General features: G+C 40.5%; 1 protein-coding gene across 3 annotated transcripts in view; it reads left to right on the top strand.

Moving 5' to 3' along the window:
- The window catches only part of SEC14L1 (SEC14 like lipid binding 1), a 48,341-nt gene that overhangs the window by 30,068 nt on the left and 1,573 nt on the right, over window positions 1-16,700 (top strand). For 2 of the 3 annotated variants that reach the window (XM_075014571.1, XM_075014572.1), the window contains exons 5-16: window positions 694-822; window positions 1,081-1,315; window positions 1,716-1,825; window positions 2,704-2,893; window positions 5,577-5,665; window positions 6,812-6,882; window positions 8,101-8,272; window positions 8,574-8,708; window positions 10,827-10,961; window positions 11,950-12,201; window positions 14,401-14,579; window positions 15,300-15,401. In XM_075014571.1, the coding sequence (XP_074870672.1) occupies window positions 694-822; window positions 1,081-1,315; window positions 1,716-1,825; window positions 2,704-2,893; window positions 5,577-5,665; window positions 6,812-6,882; window positions 8,101-8,272; window positions 8,574-8,708; window positions 10,827-10,961; window positions 11,950-12,201; window positions 14,401-14,579; window positions 15,300-15,401 (1,799 nt within the window). Of the gene's footprint in view, window positions 1-693; window positions 823-1,080; window positions 1,316-1,715; window positions 1,826-2,703; window positions 2,894-5,576; window positions 5,666-6,811; window positions 6,883-8,100; window positions 8,273-8,573; window positions 8,709-10,826; window positions 10,962-11,604; window positions 11,924-11,949; window positions 12,202-14,400; window positions 14,580-15,299; window positions 15,402-16,700 lie in introns of those variants that run through there. The other variant, XM_075014573.1, reaches the window with a different exon arrangement.

Below are 16,700 nucleotides of genomic sequence, written 5' to 3'. Positions count from 1 at the left end.
CAGCTGCTTATGATATGAGAAGAAAATCAGTCATGTCTTTGAAGTCTGAAACAGGGAAGAAGAAGGCATTCATTCTGTGCAATGTAAAATCTGGCTCATTCAGACTGGTACCAGAGTAGAGGTCATACTCCTTTCTGTAGCATTCGCATAGGAGGGCCAAATACAAACACTACTTTTATCCAGAAAAGATTAGCAGCACAATTTACTATGCAGGCAGTGGCATATTGTGTTGCAGTATTATTCACAGTAAATAATCCAACAGGGCTGTGCTGCTGAATTGAGCACAGTGTTTTTCCTCTTAGTATCAGAGGGGTAGCCATGTTAGTCTGTATCCACAAAAACAACAAGTCCTGTGGCACCTTTACAGACCAACAGATTTCTTGGCACATAAGCTTTCATGAGCAAAGACCCACTTCATCAGATGCATCATTGCTATTGTTAAAAGGGAAAATGTGGCATAATGGCTTTGGTAGAGCCCATATAGAGGGTTCATCTTTTCTTTTTGCTATTAACTACCTTGAAACTTTCATGTGCATTTTGCAAATGTGACCAAAGGTTTCAGATTCTGGTTGGAGGATGCTTTATGAGCACTTAAAATATGGAACTTTGACTATCCACATATTTATATGAGGAAAATGTACACTATTCAGAGAATAACCAAAACATGTGGGTTCTGTTGTTCTTCACCAATAGGTCCATCCAGATAATGAAGACTGGACCTGTTTTGAACAGTCAGCAAGCCTAGACATAAAGTCTTTCTTTGGGTTTGAAAGCACAGTGGAAAAGATAGCCATGAAACAATACACCAGCAATATAAAAAAGGTAAGCACACCATGATGAGAGAGATGCCTGACACTAGTTAGATTTAAACCCTTAAATATATCTGCTGCCTCTTCACAGGCTGATTGTGCTCAGAACATTAAATTGTGTGACTTTTAGAACAGGGTATTGTGAAATACAGGTTGAAAGAGATCTTTGGGCTTTTTTGGATGCCTGACTGCCTTTCGTTGCATTTCCAAACAGGTTGTGTTTGTATCTAAATGGAAATGTTATTGTCTAAAACATGCTTTAATTTCAAAGGGGAAGGAAATCATAGAATATTACCTGAAGCAGATGGAGGAAGAAGGGATAACATTTGTTCCTCGTTGGACTCCTCCTGTTACATATAAATCCGAGAACAGCACATGTCACATTGCACGACCAATTTCTCCTGCTATCAATATACCAGATACTGCCATAAAGGAGGGACTAAACCATAAGGAAGTGCTCAACACCTCCAGCAGCCCATCCGACGCCACAGTAGGGACACCTGATGGTACATGTGGCATCTCTTGTGTGAACTGTTTGAATTTTTATTTTTAGCTGGGTTATTTGAAATGCATATAGAGACATGCTGAGCTCTGCGTCTTTGCTGAAGACCCTCACGTTAGTTTCTGGTTCATTAGTACTTGCGTTGTTGCTAACCAGTTCTGAGCCCACCCCATTAAACATCTATATGTAAGTCTGCTGGTACTTGACCATGTGATTTGAGTAAAGCCCAGCATTAAAAAGTCGGGGGGAGAAGCATGTTGAAAACCGTGGAGAGTAATAGTTTATATTCCCAGGGAAGGAAAGTAGAGAGCTTAGCGAACGTCAACCCCATGGCACACACGATCAGTTGTTAATTGACCTAGCAATTCGTAGCTACTGTAACCATGTGCACATAACCATTTCAGACAAACTTGACGCAGACTACATCAAGCGGTATCTGGGTGACTTGACACCATTACAGGAAAGCTGCCTCATCCGACTTCGACAGTGGTTGCAGGAAACGCACAAGGGCAAAGTAAGAAACTAGTCACCACTTTTCAGTTTTTTTGGGTTTCAGAGAAGTACACAAGATGGACTTCACTGAATTAAACAGCATGTGAATAATCCAGCACAAGAGACTGATAGCCAAGCGGTTTCACATGTCTGCCTTGTATTAGAATGACTCCATTTATTATGTCTGGAGTTTTTATGGAGTAACTGTGTCTAATTCTCAGACTTACTTCCCTGATTGGTTATTTAATCCAGTTCTTTCAAGATGGGGGCAGGGAATGCATAAGCATTATTGAAATTCTATAAGGTTAAAAGTTATGAAATAAATTTTACAAGTGTCTTCTATATTTCCTGCAGTAATGTATTCTGCAGAATAGTTTTAGAACCAACAGGGATCTAACTGTAAATTTATACATTAGTTTTGTGTTACATATGTTTAGCGCTTGTAAATATTTGCTAGGGTTGAATTAAGGAAGTGTGATCATTTTGGGATTTTTTTGTTTTTTGGGTAACGTTAAAAACAAGTTGCTCATTGTTCCCCAACGTGCTTGGGAGGATCCTGGAATAAATACTTGCAAAATCCTGTTCTACTTAAAGTTTGGAACAAGAAATAAATAACTTCTGAGATTAGTTCAGAAACTAAGGCACAGTGACTGTGCAAACAATGCACTCATGTTCCCCAGGGGAGATTCAAGTTCTGTAACAGTGCAGCTAAACCAAAGGGGCACTTTTTTACTCTTTCGTTTTCTTTTTTGTCCTCTTAGTGATATTCTGATAAGTTCGTAATTGTCTTCCTTTAATTAGCAATGCAATCTAATATGTGTATTTGTATTCTAGTTAATATAAATTGGCTCTCTTGCATGTCAAAGTTTCAAGAGTTTATCGGTAATTATTTTCCAATAGATCCCAAAGGATGAACACATTTTACGATTCTTGCGTGCCCGGGACTTCAACATTGACAAAGCCAGAGAGATCCTTTGCCAGTCACTAACGTGGCGTAAACAGCACCAGGTGGACTATATTCTGGAGACCTGGAATCCTCCACAAGTACTGCAAGATTATTATGCAGGAGGTTGGCATCACCATGACAAAGGTACATTTTAGATACAGATGGCCACTTCATAATCAGAATTGCATAACTTTGTTGAATGCCCACCAGATGTGTGCAGGGAGTGTGTAGGCAGTGCTTGGAAACGGTACTGTCTTAATTGCACGTAATTACAAGATAGTTTGAAAACAGTTAGTGATAGAAGTTGAGATATTACAAACACAAAAGAGGTTTGTTTAAAAGAATATGGCTTCTTATTTATTCTGCGTAATGGGGTATGGTCACGTCCCTGGAACTTAAGTAATTGGGCTCAGCTCCAGAAAGACACCACCCAACTTGCCTCTGCTGTGCACTGTTTTGTTGAAAAGTTGTCCCTCACCCCACGTGTAACTGAGAGAAGGTTTCCACCCAGCTGTTGATCTTGGAAAGAGTAATCTGACTGCAAGCCTTTTGTGTGCTGATTAGCCTTCACCTGCTATGCGTTACTATTCCCTTTAGCCCTTCCTGTTACTGTAAGCATATGAAATAATATAGGAGACTGCTGGTAATAGCAGGCTACCATTAGGAGTGACCATGAGGGAAAGAAGATAGATTTAAGCGTATCAAATGTGAATGTGGTGTTTTTCATCAACCTTGTAAGTTGTACATGTGTTAGGAAAAAAGGAAAATTGGGATGTGTTACTAGTTTGTTTTTTGTGTTATTTCCAGCAGGGCTAATAGTTTCGCCAGGCCCTGGGCAAGGTGGGGGTGGCCCTGGTCTGTGCCCTGGAAGGGGCGGGGCCTCAGATAGAAGGAGCAGGGCTGTGGGCAGCCAGCCCTCAATCACCTGGACTGCTGTGCTGTCTTCTCCCCCTCCCCTAGCACTTCCATGAGCACACCACACAGCACTCTGGCAGCAATTTAACGGGCCAGGCGCCATGGGACCTCTTGTATCACTGGGCCTCTGGGCATTTGGCCCTGCCCAACCCCCATCTGCAGGCTTGTCTGTTTCCCTCTTGCATAAATATAGACTCCCACCAGTAATGGAGAAGGAAACAGATGTCTGTAGGCCTTTGGTAGACTAGAATATCTGACAACTTTCTTGAGTGAGGCGAAGTACCTTCAGTTCTGTATTTTGAACTCTTGGTGCTGTCCGTGAATTCCCTTTTGCTCCCTTGTAATTATTCCCCTTGTAACATGCCCACAGCTGAAATATTGCTTGCTAGCAAGTAAACTATGTAGAGTTGCTCAGTTTGAAATCTGTTTAATATTACTACTTTAAAGCCTGGGCATAAGTTACTTTTAAACCTCAGCTTACCAGTTTCCCTCTTTCCTTTTGTGTATGCAAAATATGATCCAAACTTCAGCTGAGTGTATTCTTGAGGTGCAGTGTGGTAGCCATGTTGGTCCCCGCCCAAGATTTTATAGAGGGTGAGGTTAGATCTTCTATGGAGCTAGTTTCTGGTGGCGAAAGATACAGACTTATGCATTTACAAAGAGCTCTTTTGTCAGGTTAAGCCATTTTAATAACACTTACCACAAGCCATAGAGAGCAGTAGCCATAAAACATGCTCTCTAGGAGATAGCTGTCAATGCTAATGAATGAAAGATCTCTTTTATGCGACCATAAATTATTAAACATTCTAACAAACAATATGACTCTCCTACGTATTTGAGTAATTCTTATTCTGATAATAGAGCCTCAAGGCAAACAATTGTTAAGCAACAAAACCCTAGTGACTTGTGAAGTGTTGATGCAGTGTTAAGAACAAAACACTCCCAGTTATACAGCCTTTCCTCATGTACCATTTGGGTGGGGTAGATTAGTAAATTGTTATGAGTTACAGTTCGCCAAGCTTAGCTGTTTTTTATATATTGCTCCAAAACCTGCATACAACACTCCAAAAGAATGTGTGGTCTCTGGCTTAAATGAAAATTTCATTTGAACACTGAACTGTGTAACTCCATACATATGTAGCTGTGTTCCAGGGTGGGGGAGGGCGGTGCTGGCCCCAGCCCCATACCCTGTGCGTCTGCCCCACTCTTATGCTGCATGGTGGGACGAGGGGCAGGGCAGAGCCCTGCATCTTTCCAAAGGCTTATTAGGGGCAACCCAGAGTAATGTAATTGTGAGAGAATGATTTCACACTCTGTACTTGACCAGAGGACTGTGATATCAGGAAAGATATTGGACCAACAGTCTCATCCATGGCTATATTAGAGGTTAGATTTTTGTCCACAGATCTTGTCAAGTACAATTAAATATCCTCAAAATTACAAAGTCACTTGGTCTTCACTGTCAAAAAGTTTTGTCTTCGCTAAAATTTTACAGCAAACTGGGTTAGCTGTCTCACTTTAGAAACACACCTTTCGGCAGTAAAGACAGGCTTAGGCTAGGTTTACACAGCAGCATTATTCCTGAAATAAGCTATTCCTGAATAGCCTTGTTCCAAAATAGCGCAGCTACAACCACAATGCATTTTGAAAGAGCGCTCAGCTATTTTGAAATAGAGCCATTGGATACACTATGGCTTATAGTCTCTATCCCCTGTCTACATGTCCCGTTTCAAAGTAAGTTCTATTCCTCGTCCAGTGAGCTTTACTATCTTCAAAATAAGGCATCCTCTGTTTCAATTATTTCGAAATAAGGTTGTGTAGTGTAGCCATGTCCTTGGAACTTTGCTGTGTAGACATACCCTTAGATTTAAAACTTTAACACAATACTAATTTATTGTCTCTTGCTCGTCAGATGGCCGTCCTCTGTATGTGTTGAGGTTAGGACAGATGGATACCAAAGGCTTAGTGCGGGCTCTTGGGGAAGAAGCCTTGCTTCGATATGTAAGTGCTTAAGAGATGACTTGTTTATTGCTAACACATTTGTTCTAATTTTGCTGTTTCCTGCAACACCAGAATGATGGGCACAAAGTACATATTTTTCTGTATGCTTTAGCAATCTGTTTGCAGTTTGAAAAGATCAAATCTCTCTGAATGTCTCACTTGAGTATTTTTTCAAGCTGTAGACTGATGCCAGAAAGTTCATGTGTAACAGTTACTATAGTTCAGGGCTGAGACATTATCACCGCTTCTTATTTTATAGAGAGGGTTTTTATATATAATGCCTGAAACTGATGCTTTTATATGTGCACAGGGGGATAAATGCCTTCCTAGCTATTGTGCAGGTATCCTATTTTTCATTTGTAAAATGCACCTCTATTTTAAAAGGAAAATGACTTGCCTGTAATTTGATTTCTTCGAAGGCCTCACTGTGGGATTTTAACTGTTGATGTACTCAGCTTTCAGACAGAACAGGCAAACTCTGTAGAAGCATAATGGCAGCAACCCGTACTTACAGTGGCAGCAGCCAGCCGCCACATCTCGTGGTTGTATACTTGCTGTTTCTGGTGGTGCTGTTTCCACGCAAAAGCTTTGTTTGTCTCCTTTTAAAGCATGATTTTTTTTCCCAATCTTTTTTGGTAATTACCTTACCTTTTCTGAGGGGAGTTTTTGTTTCCAACTCAGTCAGAATTTAAAGGTTCTAAGGACAGAAGTTGGATGTTTAAGGAGGAGCTTAGGAAGTTTTTGTCTTATGCTAAAAATCTGAGACCTGGGAGTGAAAATACTGCACAGTGGTGTCTTCAAAGAAATATACAATGTATTGATACTGACCAACTGAAGAGACTGAATGCCTTTCTAAGGCTCATTTGCCTGAGGGGAAAAAAGTTGACCCAAAAGTTTTGTCCTGAATTCTTCACTATAGTATCCAAGAACTAAAATATATGTTTTTTTCCCCTAAAAGTTTCTGCACTCATTGCTCCTCTTAAATCCACTATTACACGTTTTCAGTAAATGTCCTTTTATACTGGTCTGTGGTTGGCATGATTTGCCTTAAGGCTCTGGTTATGAAAATTTCAGTTTCTTCCCAATCCCAGGATCCCAACAGTTTTAGAATATTCTCTAAAACAATGCTGCTTTTTTTTCCCTTAGGTTCTTTCTATAAATGAAGAAGGACTGAGGCGATGTGAAGAGAACACGAAAGTATTTGGCAGGCCTATAAGGTGAAACATGAGACTTTTGTTACTTTTCAGAAATAACATGAGATCTGGATTTTTTATTTGGCAGTTTTTCTTCAAGTTTGGCCACAAAGTTGCTTGGCTCCAAAGTTGCTTTGTTTCCAAGCTCCAGTCTGGATTAGGATTTGCTTGCTAACTCCCTTATCAGCCACAAAATGAATTCAGGGTGTGCGATGACTGCAATATTTGACTTGAGAATAAAATCATTCTTCTGTCATAAAACATTAGGCTCCTTTCAGAGGCCACTGATTCCATCCTTTAATCTCCAAAAGGTTACCGGTGGATAGCCTTCCCATTTCTCATCATCTTAATACAAAGAACTCCCAGTCCCGGCTGGCCTGAGTAAGAAGCCAAGTATAAGATTTGGGTCTCCTTTGTGCTGCTGTGGCCTTGTGCTGCCAAAGGATGCTTACATGGTAAAGGTTAATGAAGAGGCAGCAATGAAATATTCACCCACTTACTTAAAGGAAAAAAAAAAACCACTTTAATTCATGTAATGCCTGTAGGAGTCATTCCAACGGCCCAGAATTAGTACAACATAACTGTGAGTGTACAAGAAAGAGTGGGCCTGCTTTAGAAAACATTGAAATACCTTTTTCAGTCCTTCTGACTTGATGAGTTTAAATATTGTCAGGTATAAGGAATGTTATCCTGAAATTGAGTCGTAAATTCTAAAATACAGTCTCATAGTGCAATGGCATTTTTAGAACACGCACAGTATTTTTTATTTGCTGGTACTAAGTACAAGCTCCTCCACAGTCCCAGCCATGGGATTGGCTGAAGGGGAGGGGCAGGGAGCTGGCTTGAGTACCAGCACTCTTCCCCCCGCCCCCCCCCCCCAAAAAAAGGGGGCACTGCACACACTTACATTAGGAAACAAGCTTGCTGAATTTTAAGCTCCCACTGCAGAACCAGTACTCTTCTTCCACCCACCCTAAAAATTATGATTTACTAGTCACAGTGATGAGTGTTTTGTGTTTAGCTCTTCAGCTGGAGATTGAAATGGTTGTCTATCCTTTGCGGACATGCCTGCCCTGTATCAGAATAAGCAGAGTGATCATTCAGAGAGTCATAAACATGGCACTTTATAGCTAAAAAAAAGAGGTGGGATGAAGAGTACTATAGCTGTGTGGATAATGAAATGTGATTCCAGTGGCTTTTTTTTTTTTTTTTTGTTTTTAAAAAACTCTTTAAAATTAACAGTTCCTGGACCTGTCTGGTGGATTTGGAGGGCTTGAATATGCGACATTTATGGAGACCTGGTGTCAAAGCATTACTAAGAATCATTGAAGTGGTGGAAGCAAATTACCCTGAAACACTGGGCCGCCTTCTTATCCTGCGAGCTCCCAGAGTATTTCCAGTCCTCTGGACACTGGTACGTTGACACTTCTAGTATCTGTGCACAGGTGTGTATTTGCATGTGTGTGTTCTCATGAAAACTGATCTTCATGGTGTTAACTGTAACTATTACCACATGGAACTATTACTCAGCCATTTTATAAGATGCTTTATTTCTGGAATTACCACAAATTCTTAAGAAAAACATTTTTAAGTAGCTAGATTAATAACTTCATTCATTTACTGTATATTATTTACCTAACCCAGGATAAAACAAAATATAATTCTTTTGATGTCATTCTGGCTACTTGACCAATTCTGTTGTTGTTTATTTTTAGGTTAGTCCATTCATTGATGACAACACCAGAAAGAAATTCCTTATATATGCAGGAAATGACTACCAAGGTCCCGGAGGGCTGCTGGATTACATTGATAAAGAAATTATCCCAGATTTCCTTAGTGGAGAGTGCATGGTAAGAACTTAAACTATCGACTATAACAATTTGTTTGTTTTTTCACTCTTGCATTTAAAAAAAAAAAAAAAAAAGAAAAAAGAAAAGAAAACAAAGGAAACCTCCTAAAAGAGAGATTGCCAAGTACAATCTGTAAGTGTGGTCTTGCTTTGCTGTGCTTTTTATATAGGTTCTTTAGAATGGCTGAGGTTGTAGGGTTGGTTTTTTGTAATCGCAGCCTTTGCAATCCAAGCTGAAAAGAGGAACAAAGGTGCTCGTGAAACAGATTGCAATTCACTAAAAGAATACCCTGTGTTTGTAAATAAATGCATTTTAAAAATTGTCTTCACCATTACATGCCAAGTCTCAAGTTCAAGCCAATAGCACTGTCACATACTGCTTAGCTCAGGGCAGGAATGCATTCCTTCCTCTGTATTTAGGTTCATATATCCATATATACTAAGACCGGAGGGGAATTATCACAGGGTTTGACCTCCTGCATACCACAGGCCAAAGATGTCACATCCAGTAATTTCTGTAGTTATGATAGTCCCCACTGTTGCTAGAGAAACAGACCATTTATGAAAAGTCTTTTTAAATTAAAATATTTGTCCATGTATGTAATGAGCGTCTTAATGGTTTAGGTTTCCTAGCTTCATATTTTTAAGAAAATGATCTATGACTATATTAGTTTAAACTCTTCAGTTATAGTACCTGAACACCACTTTGTCACAGTTCTCGCTGCAAACCCTGTCCCGCTCCCAGTTAAGATAGCTGGAGACTGTAGTTGAAAACCAGTAAATCATGAACCACAACTCCATGTGGAAGGTGGAGAGGACAGAGATGAGACAAAATTCAGCATTTCCAGATCTCGTCAATTCATAATTTCCCATGTGAAACACAAGTCTGGTGTTGCTGTTCTTGTCTCTTGTCTCTCCTTCAGATCACCATTGTAATAGCAGGTCCCTTGTAGTAGTACAGCTTGTTTTTCTGTAGTACCCTTCCCCTGTTAATCTTACTGAAATGCGTAGTCCTTAATGCCTCTGGTATCCAGTATGGTCGGGAAACATTTCATCTCATTTTAATAGCTGGAAAAACTGAGGCCACGTATAGCTAAGCATTGAACCTAGAACAAACAGTTCAGTCCTTGCTTGAATCAAAAGACAGTGTTTTTCCTTTTTTTGCTCATTGGAATTATAACTGTAATGTCTCTAAAAATGTGGTTTGGTTTTTCCTAGTGTATCACTGTGACATCACACTAGTGCATTTGTCTTTACATAGATTGCCCTGTGTTTAATAGGCATGATCTCACCCCACTGTTCTTCAGCAGAACTCATCACAATAGCGTGTGAGTGCTGGAATTGGATTAATCAGTTGTGTACAAGCATCTTCCTTTTAGGTTTACATTATAAATCCCTATAAGTGATGATTAATTTACCCATCTCCCTTTCATGGAAATTCTGTTGAGCTGCTCTAGTCATCCAATTAAAGACTGTAAATTCTAATGTGCACACATACTAAGCATTTTGGACTTGTGTGTACTTCAGCTGGCTGCCACTTTCAGTGAAAGGAATCTGCTCTCTGTAATTTAGAACTGTGTAAGTTATTAATGAAACCAGAAAAGCCCAGCAAAATGGACTTAAAAGAAGATAGATCAAAATATTGAATGCTTTCTATCTATTGCAGAAAACAAGGCAATAGTCACCTCTGTCCTGGTTAGTTCTAGAGGAGATCTGAGTGCTTTAACAATATAAACAAACACAGAAACTGCAGAGCTGTGGGTGTTGTGTTTTTTTAAATATTATACTGTTGCATGTGCAAGATCTGTACTTGTTTCTGGTATGATGGTTCTTATGGATTAGTAAAGAGTTAAAAATAGACCAATTCTAGTAGTGAATATTTTGAAGAATATCTTTGTATTGATAACTGTAAGATGACTTGTACAGCAAGATCAGGTTGGCTAAGGCTAAGATATTACTGAAGTTGGTGTTCTCCAGGAATACTTTGCAGCACTGGTGTGATTTTTGGGAGTGCCACTATGAGAATATTGGTTTGACAGGATGTTTAAATTCTGACAGGTGTGGGGGAGGAGAGAGATTGGATTGTTGCTCTCATGGGTTTTTGTTAAATCTCCTGCAGTGTGAAGTTCCCGAGGGTGGGCTAGTTCCAAAATCTCTGTACCGCACCGCAGAAGAGTTGGAAAATGATGACATAAAATTGTGGACTGAAACGATCTATCAGTCTGCCAGTGTCTTCAAGGGAGCTCCACATGAGGTACAGTCCCCACTCCTCCTCTTTCACTTTAGTCTAGCATCCCGTGTTTCCCTGCTCACATAAAATGAAAACAGATAAGATTCTGATCACTCGGTTTGGTTGAAAGGAGATATTTGGAACTCCCTAAGTAATCAGAATTCTAAAGCTTCTTTTGATGTCTCCTTGAGGCAATGAATAATACAGGTCAAAATCAGGATCTGGATAGCTTGTAACAAATTAAGTAATAGCATTTTAAAGGCATCCCCTCTCTTTTGTGATGAAGGTCAGCTGAACTGACTACTCTGTTGGATTCCTTCACCAGAGCCCATGGAAAACCATTAGCAGCTTATAAAAATGCTACTGGTGCTATCCACTTAATGAGTGGAACTATTGTTTCCCCATTCATCTAATATAGATTTTAAAAACTGAACTAAATTAGTTACTCCATTTCCGTTCAAGACCATTCTCGATCCAAGCACTCTCGATGGTCTCAACTTTGCATCTCAGTGAGTTTCGCTAAAGCTACACAGAGCAGATGATTTTGAGACCTTTTGTAGATCATAAACAAGAAAGCACAAACCCATTTTTTAGCTTTTGTAAGTCACTTTGACTTGTCTAACCAATTGCAAACATGGTATCAGTGCATTTTTTTTTTTTACTGAAGGTGACACCCTTTGCCCTGTTCCCCAAAAGTCCTGTTGCTGAAGGAGGAGCATGGATACCTGGTTTGATCTGCTTATTAATACATAGATTTAGAGGGGGGAAAAAAGTTACTAAGTCTTTCAATGAAAGCCACAAAGAGAGAAGACCAAAACAGGCTCTGTTCATGAAAGCTCTCATGTTTCCTATCACAAAGCAGGTAATGTGACACAGGAGAGAGTGAATTTGTTTCTATTCTAGAGTGTTCTTAATAGAATAAATGAAGAGCTCACCTATAACAGCTTTGTTTCCTGGTAAGACTTCCAGCCTTTATTGAACATATTGCTCAATTTAACTCTTCTGTCCCTAGATTCTGATTCAGATTGTGGATGCCTCATCTGTGATCACATGGGATTTCGATGTATGCAAAGGGGACATTGTTTTTAATATCTATCATTCCAAGAGAGCGCCACAGCCTCCTAAAAAGGAGTCTCTGGGCACCCACAGCATTACATCACCTGGGGGAAACAATGTGCAGCTGATCGACAAAGTCTGGCAGTTAGGGCGTGATTACAGTATGGTGGAGTCCCCACTTATCTGCAAGGAGGGGGAGAGTGTGCAGGTAAGATCATTAGTTACGCTGTCAAAGCAAGGCTGTATCTTTTTTTGATTTGCTGGTTTGCACACAGCCGGTACCTTATTGTGAAGTTGCAGACCATCAGCAATGGGACTTTGTTTTCTTTCTGCTTGGCTTGTCCATTTGCCTTCTTCAGATGGGGTTGCGGAGAGAGAAGGGTAGTTAATGTTTATTCCCTGGTTGCTGACCCCTGTATTAAGCTGACAAGCAAATCTGAAGGAAGACACACACCATAAGTGTAGCTACATCAAAAAGCAGCTACTAGGTCACATTCTTAGCCTAGAGGCCTTGATGGTGTTGCTGCTTTCTGAAATGAGGATAGCCAGCAGTGTGTGCGAGCATTAGAGGAGTTGAGAGATTCTTTGACTAGAAAGAAGACTTGAAAATTGAGACTGAGAGATTCTAGTCCTGGCTGCCATGGGCTCTGACACTAAGGCCAAAACTTCCAAACGTTTGGCTGTTAATACCATATTTACCTACCTAAATAAAGTGGTCTGTATTTCAGAGGTACAGTGCACCCACAACTGCTTTTGGCTGGAAGCTATAGATGTTGATGTCCTCTGAAAATCAGACTTCTTGTTCAAGTTGCCCAACTGTAGGTGGCCAAATTTGGAAAATATTTTCCTTAGCCTCTTCTGCATCTGAGTTTCCACTGTAATACTGGGATGTTTGCAGGTATAGTTAGCTTCATTGCTTTGAGAGATGGCTGGTAGCTAAAATAAAATTTGAGATTAAGCAAAAGTGGAAAATAATCTCAATATGGAAGAGGACCAGTATATCATAAGATTATTTGGACAGTCTTGAAAATTAGAGTAGTAGAAGTAGGATGATATTTAATAGTACAAATTGCAGGGTCATTCATTTCGGGACTTAAATAACAAAATGTTTGCTGTTAAGATGGATGTGCCAGGAGAGAGAGACCGGGGCAGCATATCAACTGATGAAAGCATAACTTTGAACCGCCAATGTGGTGCACCCATAAAAAAGGCTAATCTAATGGATAGGGAAGTGCTAATCCCATTATACAAGGCACCGGTGAGACCTCATCTGGAATACTGTGTGCAGCTCTGGTCTCCTGTGTTCGAGAAAGATGAATTTAAATTGAAATAGGTGCAGAGAAGGGCTACAAGGATGTTCCAAGGAATGGAGAATCTGCCTTATCAGAGGAGACTTAAGGAGCTTGGCTTGTTAGCCTTAACCAAATAAAGGCTTAGGGGAGAAGTGAATGCTGTCTGTAAACACAGTGGCTAGGAAGAGGAGTTAATTCAAATTAAGGGTCAATGTTAGTATAAGAATGAATAAATGTAAACTGGTCATTCATAAAATTTAACTTTAAGCATCTGAGGAGGAACATTGTGGAGAATAAGGGGAATAGTTGAGGCAAAACCCAATTTGTTTGTCTGAGCATGATAGAGTTATAAAGAGATTTGCTCACATGAGCATATGGCCTATCTGTGACTGCTCCTGGCAAATATGTCCAGCAGCCATGGATGGCAAGCCGGGGCGGGAGGGGGGAGGTTCTTAAATCACTACAGCAAATTCTTTTCCAGGTATTTTGTCTGGTGGGTCTTGCCCACGTGCTCAGGATCTAATAGATCACCTTATTTGGGGCCAGGAAGGAATTTTCCCCCAGGTCAGATTGGAAGAGAGCCAGGGAGGAGAGCGGTGATGTTGCCTTGCTTTGCAGCCTGGGTCACAGATCATATGCTGATTTTTAATGAGGGTAAATGGGGCATTCTCTGTAATGTGAACTCTTGATTTAAAGGGTGTTCAGAAACTGAGCCAGAGGCTGTGGGCCTTTTACAGAAGTGGGTAGGTGAGATTCTATGGCATATAATGTGGAGGAGGTCAGATTAGCTGATCATGATGGTCCCCAGTAATTTATTTAATTGGGGCAGAGGTCTTGATTTTAAGTTCCTTGCTTTGCTTTTAACACCCCAGCAGTGGAGAGGTCAGAAGGTCCTTTTGTAATGTTCTAATGCAACTTTTGTTGGTATTTTATCTCAGGAAAGCCTAGCTGGCCAGTAACATTAATGAGCCAGAGGAGCTGGCACATCAGCATTCAGAAATACTTCCATGCATTTTGGTAATCTCCTGTTGTCTGAACAATCAGTTTCACTCCAACATGCAAATGCTTGACTTTGTATTGTTAAGTTAATTTCCATTTGTCATTGATGCTTTCAGGGGTCACATGTGACCAGATGGCCTGGCTTCTATATTCTTCAGTGGAAGTTTCACAGCATGCCTGCCTGTGCTACAACCAGCCTGCCTCGTGTGGATGATGTTCTGGCATCTCTACAGGTCTCCTCACATAAGTGTAAAGTCATGTACTATACAGAAGTGATAGGATCAGAAGATTTCCGGTATGTCCATTCAAGGGCTCAGGGTCAAGTATTCTTTTTGTGGCCAGCTTGCATTTTGCTTTATGACTTGACTACCTTGGTACAATACCAAAAGCCAAGTCCACAAAAGAAAAATCAAAATACTCTGCTGTAGTTGCCTTGGTAAGAAAACAGATTTTGTGGGCATGTACTTAAAGAATCTGAAGTTGCAAATAATGCCCGATGACAATATAGAGATGGTAGCACTTAAAAATATCCAGCATTGTGGTGGATGACACCACAAGAAATAGTGAGTCAGTTTGTGTCATCTTAATTGCATTGAGACTAGTTCCAAGTCTCACTTTCAAGTGCATCAAATTTCTCTGAAAACCTAACTGTGATGCTCAGAGATGGTATTTTTTCTTGTTGCACACAAGAACCACTACATGCTGACACTAATGTTGTAGAGCAGGTGTGTCCAACCTGCGGCCCTGGACAGCTAGTAATGCGACCCCACAAGATAGTAAACTTTTAACATTATTATGTGATTTATATACATTAACTATATTATATTTTATATGCGGCCCAAGACAATTCCTCTTCACTCAGTGCGGCCCAGGCAAGCCAAAAGGTTGGACACCCATGTTATAGAGGGTTCTTTAGGTTTAGTTGGTGTAGTCAAGCTGCATAGTAAATAGTACTTGAATGAGTGTAGCAGAACTTAAATCTGATCTTCTGAAGTCTAATACTTTCTTCTTGCAGAGGATCTATGACGAGCCTTGAATCAAGCCACAGTGGATTCTCCCAGCTCAGTGCTGCCACAACCTCTTCGAGCCAGTCCCACTCCAGCTCCATGATTTCCAGGTAGTGCCACAGCAAATAAAAAGCAAACGGATGACGTGGCTGGACCCTCATCTGTGGCAGCTGACTACAATACAGCATATTCAAGTGGCATTGCAAAAAACAAAACCCTTTTGTAGATAGTAAAGTAGCTGTTTGAATTTTAAACGTAGTGTTTCTGTTCAAGTTAGATCTGACAGCTAGGCTCTTTATCCCTCACTCCTAACTCAGCCATAGATTTTTGTAAGCACGCTTGCACAAATCCTAACTGTAAAACACAAGGGCTCTCTTGAAAGGAAAAGAGCAATCAGTGTGCTGATTAAGAATTCTTTTTAAAGAATTGCGTGTAAATGATAAAAAGCAAAAACAGTCCTACCAAAAATATTCCATAATGCATTAGAAAGCGAACAGAATTTTCCTGCCTTCTTGCCATGTTGTGGAGCACCCAGTGATCTTCCAGCTGCTGCAAGCTCTCCTGCTACTGCCACCCACTCACACTGCTGTTCAAGAGAAAACGGTTCCTGTGCAAGTGGAAGGTTGTTATAACAGAGTTGCGGGCAAGCCATTAACACTAATATCTGTTGCATAAGCACATGGCTGGGGAGTCCCAGCGCTGGACATTTAGGGTATATTTTCACAGGTAAAAAAAACACTTGTGGCTGACTGAGATCAGCTGACTTGTGTTCCAGAGCTGGAAATTGCTGTGCGGGTCTTTGGGCTTGAGTGAGAACTAAAGGTTTGGGACCCTGGGAGGGTACAGGGTCCCAGCCCTTGCGCCAAAGGCCAGGTCCACTGATGTGAGCCAGCTGGGGTTATTTTACCCTGGTGTAAATGTACTCTTAGGGACTAAAAGCAAATTTAACCCTTTTCTTGAACTCAATTTAAGCACTGATGGTGGTGAGGAGAGCGGCAGAGAACAGGCTCTCATTCATCATGATGACCCAAAGGCTGGTCCAGATTGGGTCCTTGATTTATTTCTCACTTTGTTCTGGAGTCACCTTTTACACATTCCACTTACCTGCTACAGAACAGAATTAGGCTTGTTTCTTAAATCAGGCAGGAGTCAGCATGGCTACAGGAAAGTTAATTGCTGTACTTGCTCTCTCTCAGATTCTCCTTTCTGGCATTTTATGTACACTAGGAAGAACAGAACTTTACCATGTCCCTTGTTGGCAAATAATGTAAAGAGGCAGTAGGATCTTTACCACCATAAAAAAAACAAAACAAATGAGTAGATGACACACTGAATCCTACCTGAGCTACTGTTTTCATTGTTGCAGTTACCAGTGGTGAAGTTCTTGTCTGGATCATCATATAACACAT

This window comes from Carettochelys insculpta, chromosome 20 (assembly GCF_033958435.1).
Source record: "Carettochelys insculpta isolate YL-2023 chromosome 20, ASM3395843v1, whole genome shotgun sequence".
NCBI classification, from domain to species: domain Eukaryota; kingdom Metazoa; phylum Chordata; order Testudines; family Carettochelyidae; genus Carettochelys; species Carettochelys insculpta.
Note: the sequence above shows the minus strand (reverse complement) of the source record. Positions and strands in the feature narration are given on the sequence as shown.